The following is a 12,500-nucleotide window of genomic DNA, read 5'->3' on the forward strand; positions in this document are numbered from 1 at the left end:
CCGGCATGCCGTCCAAAGTGGAATATACACACCAGCAAAACTGGGAAACCAGTCCTATGCTCCTCATGGAGTACTGTGGATCAACCAACTTGGTCATTAATATCCTTTGAGATACTAGACTCTTTGTTTTATTGATCTTACAACAAAATAGCAATCTGCTCCCTGCATCCAACACATAAATCTTAAAATCCTTTTTTAATTCCGTATTTTGGTGTCTAGTTTGATTAAGTGATAATTACCATGTCTCCGAGATAAATCATCGCATGTTCTTGTTTATTCCTAAGTCAGTCTTCATCGAGCAAATCTATGATCAAAAGCATTCCAACTGTGACCATCCCGTCTTGTTTTGGGTGTATAGGATTAAGGACTAAATTATTTAATGCATCCTTTATTTGAGATTTCACTGCAATTTCAAACAGGTTAGACAACCGCGTTCCCTCTCTCTTTCTCCTTCTCTCTCTTTCTCTCTCTCTCTTTCTCTTTCTCTCTCTTTCTCTCTCTCTCTTTCTCTCTCTTTCTTTCTCTCTCTCCTCTCTCTCTCTCTCTCTCTCTCTCTCTCACACACACACACACATTAGCCGTAGAGTGCTTAACGTCTAAAAGAAATTAAATATTTAGTTAAATATAAATAAAGATATTACAATTATTAAATAAAACTATATGAAGCCAGATGAATGCTTTTAGTCAATGTGAAAGACAAACAATAGAAAATTTCTACTTACTGTCGCTTTCTGGACTGTCTGTTACAACATCTGAAAGAAATAAACGAATTGATTTTCAAACAAAGTTACAGAAAAAATGGTATTTAGATGTTATCATCATATTTTGGTCCCAGATCAACCCTCATTGAGAAGACATATGATCAAAGGTATTCTCATCATGAACATCTCGTCTTTTTTATTCAGGCATGATGTATCTAAAACTACATTTATCCATTGTTGTCCTCGAAAAAATATGTAAGGTGTGATGTGAGGGAAATTTAGTTATTTAATGAAGAAAGGAAAGGTATTTAGTGTCGGCAGAATCTCCTAGACTAGTGAGGTATGTGATTATTTGCAGACTGAAACAAGTAAAAGAGTAAAGAGTAAAGAGAGATATAAACATGGGATCCAAATATAAGGTTTCCACATATATTGTGGATCTCCCAAATACTTTTATTCTAGATTTTTTTATGTTGGGTCACTCTATGGTTTATGAACCTGAAAAGCAGTTTGTCGTAAGAAGTCGTCGAACCACAAATCCAAACAGTGAAATATTTCACATTGAAGCCAAATAAACTCAGTTCTCTTCAAAATTTGATTTTGTTTTTCGGGGAGGGGGAGTTAATTTTTAGTTTTTGCTGTTGTTTCTTCTTGTTGGTTTTGTGTGTTTTGTTTGCTTTTTAGTTGTTTTTTTTTTCTTCTTCACATTTTTGATTTGAAAAAAATGTCTTCTGAATGTTTACTGAACTTTTCAGCAGACAGCAACGGAAAGTATTCGCATGACGTCACATTTTTCCCTTTCTCTTTTATCTTTTATACTTTACTCGTTTCAGTCATCGAACTGCAGCTATGCAGAAAGCTTTTAGTCGAACAAATCGCTCCCACAGATTAATTTTCAAGTCTGGTACTTATTCTAATACAGTTCTATATTTAAGAGGTGAGGAATTATGTACATTATTTACATTATTTACATTTGACAGATATTTATCCTCATCACAACGTTTCATCGATGCGTTGTGTTCTTGAGCAAAACACTTCATTTCATGTTGTTCCAGTTCACTCAGCTGGCAAAAAGGGGTAACGCTGCGATGGACTGGTGTCCCGTCCAGGTGGGGAATTTCTATGCCACTGAAACCGGGAAACCGGCCCTTATGAGCCTGGCATGGCTTGAAAAGGAGCATTTTTTAAATATGTGTGTGCGTGCCTGCGTGTGTATGTATATGTAAGTATGTATTATGTATGTATGTATGTATGTACGTATGTAAGTATGTATGTACGTACGTACGTACGTATGTATGTATGTATGTATGTATGTATGTATGTATGTATGTATGTATGTATATGTGTGTATATATGTATGTATCTTTGAATGTATGTATAAGGATGGATGGTGCTGGTGGTATTGTGTGTGCACACTGTCCTATGCCCCTTGTGTAATAGAAAGCATCATATTCATACTGTGGAAATATATCGCTGATCTGTTTACCTGTTGTTTTGTAGAAATGGACAGAGATTATGATAGCTGCAGTCACACAGAGAACGAAAACGAACAGCCAGAACACTGTACAGCAAACTTTCAGCCGGAAGTGAGTTGTTTCATAATCATTGGCAGCTTCGTTAAAAGAATAGGAACGTGACAAGCGGCCGACTGACTCCCGCGTTAGACTGGCGTCTGGAGGTTCTCTCCAACGCCACATGTCGTATGGAGAAGTCCGACTGGGCTGCCAATCAAGAACACTCAAACTGTGTATGGTTGGTGAATAAAATCCCGGATTGCCAACGTCGACATACTTCTTAGATTTGTCGAAAGGAGACAGAGCCATCTGTAAGTAAACAAAATAGAAAAGAAAATATTTTACAGATTTCAACACTGAGATTAATTTAATGATCATGAAAGACTCCAACGAAAAATAAGAGTGGTCGGTCGTTTTTAAATCACTTATCTGTTTTATTGTTAAAAGTTGAAATTGGAACAAGACGGTTCCAAGAAAAGAAAGCGAAATCGGAAAATGAGACTTATGTTGTAGTCAGCTTCTGTAACAGAATGTTATGTTCATCTTAGCTATTTAGTCAGACAGCTTGTGTGATTGTGTAAATATATATATATATATAAAGAGGAGAAGAGAGAAGGGGTAAGTTTGTGAATACAAGTGTCCCACATTATAGTTCATTTTTAAGTTGATTGTAGTTTGGTCGTTAGATGTTGCAGATTGTTCCTTTTGGCAAGCCTGGTTTATGAACAAAACTAATATTAAAGTTATAAGTAACATATAAATATATGCATATATACATACATATATGTACATACCTACATATATATGTATATATACATGCATATATGGATACAGGACATAAAAAAAACGTAGAAAAAATGAGAAACGAGGACATAAAAACAAAAATATAGAAAACGAACTTTTTTCAAACAACGAAAGAAACAGAGAAACGCGACAGGCAACATAAAAAACATTCCCTTCATCAGTTGTCCCCTGTTTTATCTACTCCATTTTTCGAATATAGGGACAAGACGCGACTTCATTAAAACAATCCTTCCCGCAAATCAAATTAAATAAAATTTGGGATTTTTTGCGGAGTGTGAAAGTGGTGACAAAAACAGGACAGTGAGAACAAAACAGTAAAAACAAACGGTGAGGGCTGTTAAGCCAAGACGATGTGAAATTATGAACGCTGGAAAAACGAGCTATGAGAAGAGACAAATAAAAGCACGTCTCGTCTTTAGGAAGGAAGTGGAAGAAAGAAAGATGGATAGCCGTTAGCCTAACTTAACGCATGACTGCGTTCTTCCTCTGTTTCTTCTTTGTCCCTCCGTCAGTGACCGTGACTATGTCCGATTGACTGTGTCCGCCTGATTGTCTATCTGTTCTTTGCTCGTCTTTTTATAAGCAATGTTTAGCTTAATCAAAGCTTAACAGATTTGTAATAAACAACTTCCGATTCGTCTCTATTTTTGCTGACATCAGTTAGTGAAATTTATATGTAGCTGTTAAATGTCTTTGATTAGTTATTTTCTTATTTCTTTTTTCATGATGTCATCACTCAGTTTTAAAAATCTTGTTTTGTGCTTATTGAAACCTTCTAACTGCAAAGAAAACACTCAGTGTTCAACCTGCTGCAAATTCATTTTTGTGGGAATGACAGTTTAGTTTTTGTTTTATTTCAGGAGTTTCTAAAGGAAAAGATAACTTGATCTTTTCAATACTGGTGCGGTTAGCTACGCATTCAAAATGTTTAAGTCATGTAGTGGTAGCAAAAACGTATTATCCTTATAATACATTAAAGAATTACGAAACAAAAATATCAAAGAAACCTTAAATATGGAATGTTTTCAAATACGAAACAAGAAATGTTGTAGATCATGCCGTATTTTTAAAAAATAACTTTGTAGCGTACGCTTAGTGAAATTCTCTCTCCCTCTCTCTCTCTCTCCTCTCTCTCTCTCTCTCTCTCTCTATATATATATATATTATATATATATATATATATATATATATATTTTATATAACATAAATACGGACGTAGCAGATAACAGCTAACCATCGGCCGTTTGAGCCCTGTTGTGTCCACTACTCTTATTGATTGGTATTAGCGCAGTTTGTCTTTTGCTCTATTAAGCGCCAGTGTGCAGCCCGACCAATCGCATCCTTCTGATAAGGTCCCGTGACACAGTTTTTTTCTAAAGCTCCGTTTGAGCCTGTAATTTGCTATAAAACACAGCGATTCATCGAATCGAGCGTCTTTGGTTCTAGACCACTGACCACAGAGCACTCAGCCCTGTAGCGTACGCTACAACTTTTTTGTTGCAGTTACAAGACTAACATTGAAGTCTAGGAACAAAAATTAATATCTACTATTGCGAGGACTTACAAAAAGTTATGTGTGTTATTATCCTAATATGGAAAAATCAACTACAGCAATTGCAAGAGTCAAATGAAATGGCACAAAAATCATTCGCAAAATTTAATATTTATCATATTCTTCTCTATTCCAACGGAAAAATAAAAGAAAACATTTCAATAGAAGTTTGACACTTTTTAATACCACCATCCTTAATACCATCAAAAAGTTCACACCAAAATCTATAAAAGAATCTAAGTCTTTAGACACATCAACAAGAAGTTACTCCTGTCGAACGTCAGTGCAGCTATTCGAAAGAATTGCAATAATCTCTTAAACAGCTACTATTATCGCTCTTACAGGTTAATATTGATGACCCTTCAGTGAAAGTTATGACATCAAGGGTTACATTTTAAGTCAGCTTTCAGTCGTTTTGTCACGAAATGATAATAGAGGATTGCAGTGTTTCGTCTAAATGTCAATACCTCTTGATATTTAGCGACAGCCAAATTGTTTAGTCGCTGATATTTGGCAATATCTTATTACATCGTTTAAAGTATTGACCTTCATTTTCGTAGATTTTTCAGTTATTCACAATTTGGTGTCCTAGGCAGCATTCAACTGGGCTCTGTACTTAACTCCAGCGGGAAAAAATCGTCTATCGTATGAAAACAAAATACATTTCCTGACGAAAATCAACTAATTATACGAAACTATAGCATTTACGTTTTGTAATCATCAATTATATGCGTCATGTAACTGGCTCCCCGTCGGTTATGAGAACGAGTATTCTAGTTAATCCGATCAATAGAACAGCCTGCTCGTGAAATTGACGTGCAAGTGGCTGAGCACTCCACAGATACGTGTACCTTTCTTAAAGTAGTTCTCTGGGAGATTCTGCTTGACACAGAATGTGACAAGTCTGACCCTTTGAATTACAGGTACAACTCATTTTTGTCAGCTGAGTGGACTGAAGCAACGTAAAATAAAGTGTCTTTCTCAAGGACCCAACGCGCTGCCAGGAATCGAACTCGTGACCTTACGATCACGAACCAAATATCTTAACCGCTAAGCCAGGCGCCTTCACTCATGAACACTAAGACACACTAGGCCGGAGCTTAACCCGGTTACTATGGCATTTAAGCGACTGAGATGACATCACTTACCGCCTGTGTGTTTCAGGGATAACTTCCCAGCTATTGCTGGAAATCATTTACAGCTGAGAGAATTGGAACAATGTGAAACGAAGCGTTTTGATCGAGAAAACAACAAACTGTCCGGTTCTGGAATCGAAACCACAATCTCGAGATTTTGAGTGAGCACCCTAACCGCTAAGCCACGCGCTAAATATAGTTGCGTGATTAAGGAAGTCGCATCGTAACAATGTGGTTCCCTAGTACTGGGCTTATAATAGTTTTAGGCCAGTCAGTCTTCTGTGTGAATTTTGGTAAAAAGAGATTATGCGGAGACCCATCGGGCTGTGCGAATGCGTGCGCATGTGTATCTGAGTGTGTGTGTGTGTGTATGTGTGTGTGTTTGCGTGGGAGAGAGAGAGAGAGACAGAGACATAGAGAGAGAGAGAGGATGCGTGTATTTGTGCGTGTGTGGGCGTGTGCGTGCGTGTATGCGTATGTGTGTGTGAGAAAGAGAGTGTGTGTGTGTGTGTGTGTGTGTGTGTGTGTGTGTGAGAGAGAGAGAGAGAGGATGTGTGTATTTTTGCGTACGGCTTGAAAAATTAAATTTCCGCATACATACATACATACATACATACATACATACATACATACATACATACAAGTCGCACAAAAACCTAGAAATATTCAGACTCACGGTGAAAAAGCAAAAAAAAACTGATGCGATTTCTCCAAAACCAAATTTTTAGTGGCACAGTGAAGGTTTGTAAGACATTCGAAAAATTCTCCATCTGAAACTCTTCATAAGAATAGATACACACATCCAAGTGTGTGCATCCCCAGCTCAACCAACACATGAACTCAAGCACATATTTGTAAACACCGAGAACTTTTTTTTAACTCAAGAAGTCTTGTCAATTTGTTAGCGACCGATTTGAACACTTTCAAGAAGAACTTAAATAAAACTCAAAGAAAAACCATACCTACATATATACGTACATACGTACGCACAAACATACGTATGTATGTATATATGTACGTATGTATGTGTGTATATATATATCACCATTGTGTAAATGCGTATATTTCTTGACCTTTGCATGATCTTTAATGGAAAGTTATTCCGCTTCAACGAATGAGCTGAGAACGTAAAATATAAATGTTAAAAGTTATTTAATGACTAACGTTCTGTTGTCAGAGCCAGCGCTTTTTACTGCTAAGTTCATTGACCAGACACATAGATCTGCTCTCACGAAACTATTATTATCTTTAAAATATACAGATCATTTACTTAATTTCTTTCGTTTGAATAAACAGATTCTATTCCTTTTCCTTCGATCCACCTATTTGATATCTTCGAAGATATTCAATCATACTCAGCGAATTTATATTTGCTTACAGACAAGATTTTAGACAACCAATTTGAAATTAATATGCTTGGTAGAACTTATATTTGTATTTCTTTTTAATCGATGATTTAATTGAGAGAGTTTAGGTGAGACAGATTTTCATATCTAATGGGAAAATTCAACTTAATACAAGTTCCTAGACAAAAGCATTTTGTTTCAAAAATGTAAATCCTAATTTTCAAATCAACTCTATAAAAAAGAAATATGTTCCGTAAAGCTAAAGTCGAAGTAAATAATTTTCTATGAGGTTGTCAGTAAAGTTCATGCCGATTTTTAAGGGAAATAAAAAGGCCAGTAAATACTCGCCATTACATTTTTAATCAACCAAATATGAACCATTTTGTTGCACAATGCGTCTCCATCTTTCCTTTAACTTGAAAATACCCTCTTCCCAGAATTGAGGTGGTTTCATGGTAAAGAATTCATCAAGGTATCTTTTTACGTCATCCAAGGAATTGAAATTTTTACCATTAAGACTATTCTGCAGAGACCTGAATAAGTGGAAATCCAAAGGAGCAATATCTGGTGAATATGGATGTGGGGTAACACATCCCAGCCGAGCTGCAGCAATTTTTGTCTGGTTCCCAAAGCATCAAGTGCTATCTTCCACGAAAAGATAGCTTAAAATGTGCTCTAAATGAAGGTGTAGTCAAATCCTATTTCATGGACTCAACCATGTTTTAAAATAAGTCAAAAGGTAAGCTACGAATCGGCACGAACTTTCCGTACAACCTTTTTTTTTATACTAATCCGGAAATTTGCAAAAAATACTGCTTTCCATTTGAGTTTCATTTTCATTCTCAGACATGATTGAAGTTGCAATCATGCATCAAAATTCGTATGTTTATCGTGTGTAGCAAGAAGTTTGCTTCCCAACCACAGGATTCTGGGTTCAGTCCCAGGGAAGTGTCTTCTACTATAGCCTCGGACCGACCAAAGCATTGTGAGTGGATTTGAAAGAAGCCCATCGTATGTGTGTGTGTGTGTGTGTGTGTGTGTGTGTGTGTGCCAGTGTGTGTGTGTCCACCACCACCGCTTGACAACCAATGTTAGTTTGTTTATGTTCCCGTAAATAAAGCGTTTCAGCAAAAGAGACCGATATAATAAGTACTAGGCTTTTAAAAAGCAGTGGGGTCGATTCGTTTGGCTAAAATCTCTTCAAAGCGGTGCCCCAGCATGGCTGCAGTCTAATGACTGAAACAAGTAAAATTAAAAGATAAAAGATAAAAGAAATGTTACAACCAAAATAAATACTCTGAAACCAGTATTAACTAATTTTAAATAATATTTATGAATTAATTATAAATTTATTTCAGTCAACGATTCTAATTGTCGTTGAAAACAGTTTCTTTAGTTTCTCATTCAATGTTTCGAATAGAATATTAAAGCTGTCCACTCAAAGAATACTTGTGATCTATTGCATTTTCTTAAAATACCAGACAGTGAAAATTTTAATAATTGCTTTCTTTTATTACAAGTTACATACTCGGTTCTTTTATAAGAAGCAACCACTTGGACGCTTGCCCAAAAACACTGGAATCCAAGCTAGATGGAGCATAAACTTGAATGTTAAGGGTAGTCTTAAACATATGTTGAACTAATCCCACCAAGAAACAGCAGTAAGGCGGCGAGCTGGCAGAAACGTTAGCACGCCGGGCGAAATACTTAGCGGTATTTCGTCTGCCGCTACGTTCTGAGTTCAAATTCCGCCGAGGTCGACTTTGCCTTTCATCCTTTCGGGGTCGATTAAATGAGTACCAGTTACGCACTGGGGTCGATATAATCGACTTAATCCGTTTGTCTGTCCTTGTTTGTCCTCTCTGTGTTTAGCCCCTTGTGGACAGTAAAGAAATAGGTATTTCGTCTGCCGTTACGTTCTGAGTTCAAATTCCGCCGAGGTCGACTTTGCCTTTCATCCTTTCGGGGTCGATAAATTAAGTACCAGTTACGCACTGGGGTCGATGTAATCGACTTAATCCATTTGTCTGTCCTTGTTTGTCCCATCTATGTTTTGCCCCTTGTGGGCAATAAAGAAATAAGAAACAGCAGTATGGAGATCTCCTTTTTGTTTCCACCATTATAAAAGAAAGGCGCTTGCACTTTGCGGACAGTACAGGCGAGTTAAACAAGAGCTGGCGAGTGACCTACTGCTATGGATGCCAAAGCATGGCTATACTCGAGTAGGTTGTCCGAACACAACGTTTATAGGTCAACTCACCAGAGACATTGGATGCGTCTCACAAAGACCTCCCTCAACCAGTGCAGAATCGAGATGGGTGGCATGTGCGGGCTAAGAATTTCCAAGCAAACTCGACCAGATGATGATGACTTACTCCAAAGTAATTAATAAGTAGCTTTCTTTATTATAGTATAGATATATTGTTTTAATGAAAACCTTAACGAGTAGCGCTTAATACAGGGCACATATTTTTTCTCCTTAATGGGTTTATGAACTTTGCTGACAGGCACTTCCACACTGATGATATTTATGAAGTCAGAGTTCAGCTTGAATCATTGTAAGTTAATGTTAGAAAGAAAGGCACTGCGAGGAGAATTGCAGTTCTGATGGGAAATGACTGAATAAATATTTTATGCAGGATATGAGAAATGAAACTCAGTGAAGATGATGAAATGGACGAAATTGATCGGCTGGTATGGAGGGTGTATGCTGTAACCGAAATGAATTAAATGGATTCGTTGTAGTAGCAATAGATGAGGAAAAAAGAGAAAACGGTGAGTTTGTAAGCCAGTGGTTGAAGTGTATTAGTGATTGAATCATTGTTAATCATGAATACAAGCTCGGATGCTTGTATGTGAAGAAATAGACCCATCTTAGATGAAAGTTAATTCTCGATATAGGTCTAACTTGAAGTAGTCTTGTTAAGAAATTAAAATCGATCAGGGCAAAAGTATTTCCTGGTATTTTAGGCCCAATTGTCTATACAGTTTTTGTTTAGTGGTTGAAACCTCAGATTTTTATTTTATTTTGATTTCCATTTATGGAAAGATTTTACTTTCATTGATTTGAATTTCTTGCAAAAATTTTAAAACATCGAAGAATGAGGGCTTTCAACATCTTCCACGGGGATGTAAACCTACCATTTGCGGAGTTTTTCACCCCTGTGCCGGATAGAGGTCTTCGTGGGTATGACCGCAAACTCTATCCCCGACACTTTCGACTCAACAGGCGGAAGGCTGCATTCTCCGTCCGTATTGCAGCCCCGTGGAACAAGCTACCACAAGATGTCATTCAACTGCCCACCACTCCCCTGTTCAAAGAGGCTCTGGACAACTGTGGCGACGATGTATAAAGCTGTATATAACAATAACTGTTTCGTTTTTTGTTGTTTTTTTTACATGGCTTAAGCACATTGTGCTCTTCTCCTGCCAATAAATTTGATTTGATTTGATTTGATTTGATTTGAAAATATAAAATTAAGTTTCCGTCTCTTGATAACTTCCTTTGCATATCTTTTATCTTTTATTTGTTTCAGTCATTGAACTGCAGCCAGTCTCAAGGGTTTAGTCGAACAAATCGACCTCAATAGTTATTGTTATAAAGTTTGGTACTTATTCTATTGGTTTCTTTTGCCGAACCACTAAGTTACGCGGACGTAAAGAAACTGAAGCGATAGTGGGACAAACACAACGATAAAGCTTTATTCATTTTATAAGAAAACAACTTTTGATCTAATTGGTATAAATTATTCATTACACTGCTAGAATCATGAGATATTAAGATCCAAGGTCTATTTTTAGGTTAACAATATGAAACTTAAATATTTTTAACCTAAAAAGTGACCTAACAATAGACCTAGGAAAATAATATGGCCCCCTCTTCCCTTTCTCCCTAAATGTTAAAATTAACGTGAGCAAGAAATTCCTGGCCCTTTTAGGTACGCATTTCCAGTAAACCATAAATACAGGAAGAGTTTTAATTGGCGCTCGATAAAAATATCACAGCTGCTGCCTCAGTATGCAGGACATCGTCACTCACAAGAGCCCATTCTCAGTTGTAACTGCCAAGATCCTGGTTTTCCCACTAGACCAGGCGTGCATGATAAACTCTGTCGACCGTGAGGTATAAGTCACAGCAATGCTTCATAATAATGTAAATAATTACATCAGTTTATGCAAAAGCAATTTTAAAAGACGTTATGCAAACTACCGGTCTTCTTTCTGGCACCGACACAAGTAAAGCCACTAAATTGGCTAGCCATGTATGGGGTTTGAAAACCAATCTCACACCACATACAGTCAAGTGGGGGATCGTGGAAAAATCTACGCCTTATAAAAATGGATCTAAGAAATGCAACTTATGGATAGCTGAAAGTTTGCCCATTCTTTTTAGATTCAAGTATTCCACCACACAGCAAATCGACCCCAGGACTTATTCTTTGTAAGCCTAGTACTTATTCTTTCGGTCTTTTTTGTCGAACCGCTAAGTTACGGGGACGTAAACACATCAGCATCGGTTGTCAAGCGATTTTAGGGGGACAAACACAGACACACAAACATATACACACATACATATATACATATATATGATGGGCTTCTTTCAGTTTCCGTCTACCAAATCCACTTACAAGGCTTTGATCGGCCCGAGGCTATAGTAGAAGACACTTGGCCAAGGTGCAACGCAGTGGGACTGAACCCGGAACCATGTGGTTGGTAAGCAAGCTACTTACCACACAGCCACTCCTACGCCTAGCAATTCTTCAGATAGAGAATTAATCTGCAGTATTTTCAACTCTCATATAAAGTATAACATCTACAAATATACTTTTGCTGGTTTTCTGGAACACGAGAGCATTACGTATATCATATATAACTATTATCTTTTCTGTATTCTTTTATATAGGTGAGTGTGTGTGTGTTTGTGTCTGTACATACATACATACATATCGTCATCATCATCATTTAACGTCCGTTTTCCATGTTGGCATGGATTGGACAGTTTCACAGGAGCTGGAGAGCTGCCCGGGTTCCATGTCTATTTTGGCATGGTTCCTACGGCTGGATGCCCTTCCTAACGCCAATCATTTTACAGAGTGTACTGGGAGCTTTTACGCAGCACCGGCACCAATGCTTTTTATATGGCTCCGGCACCAATGCTTTTTATATGGCACCGGCACCTATGCGCCCGCAAGATTAGGAACACTCAGCTGAAGAGAGATGTAGGGGACATGCTTGTATGCAAGGACGATCACGTATTTACTTAGCTTGATGTGTCTTCTCAAGCACAACAAACCACCAGAAGTCTCGGTCCCCTGTCATCTGAAGATCTTTTCTTACCAAAATGTTTTGTTGTGTCTTGGGAGGGTCAGCATGCAAATAATAAACACACGCTCTGGTGTGCTTCACTTCTTTTATTATTATTTTTAGTCGACTTGTTATATGTTTAA

The 12,500-nt window shown here is 37.4% G+C and overlaps 1 protein-coding gene and 1 long non-coding RNA gene across 2 annotated transcripts in view; one reads left to right on the forward strand and one right to left on the reverse strand.

Annotated features, from left to right (window-relative positions):
• The window catches only part of LOC115210576, a 164,068-nt gene that overhangs the window by 143,093 nt on the left and 8,475 nt on the right, over positions 1 to 12,500 (reverse strand). Inside the window, exons 2-3 of the mRNA XM_036502420.1 lie at positions 2,188 to 2,524; positions 723 to 752 (exon numbers count right to left, since the gene is read on the reverse strand). Of these exons, the coding sequence (XP_036358313.1) occupies positions 723 to 752; positions 2,188 to 2,524 (367 nt within the window). The remainder of the gene's footprint in view (positions 1 to 722; positions 753 to 2,187; positions 2,525 to 12,500) is intronic.
• LOC118763103 overlaps positions 3,271 to 12,500 on the forward strand; it is a 9,403-nt gene continuing 173 nt past the window's right edge. The window contains exons 1-2 of the long non-coding RNA XR_004998859.1: positions 3,271 to 3,470; positions 8,441 to 8,448. This is a non-coding gene — a long non-coding RNA (uncharacterized LOC118763103). The remainder of the gene's footprint in view (positions 3,471 to 8,440; positions 8,449 to 12,500) is intronic.

Source organism: Octopus sinensis, linkage group LG4 (assembly GCF_006345805.1).
Source record: "Octopus sinensis linkage group LG4, ASM634580v1, whole genome shotgun sequence".
NCBI lineage: Eukaryota > Metazoa > Mollusca > Cephalopoda > Octopoda > Octopodidae > Octopus > Octopus sinensis.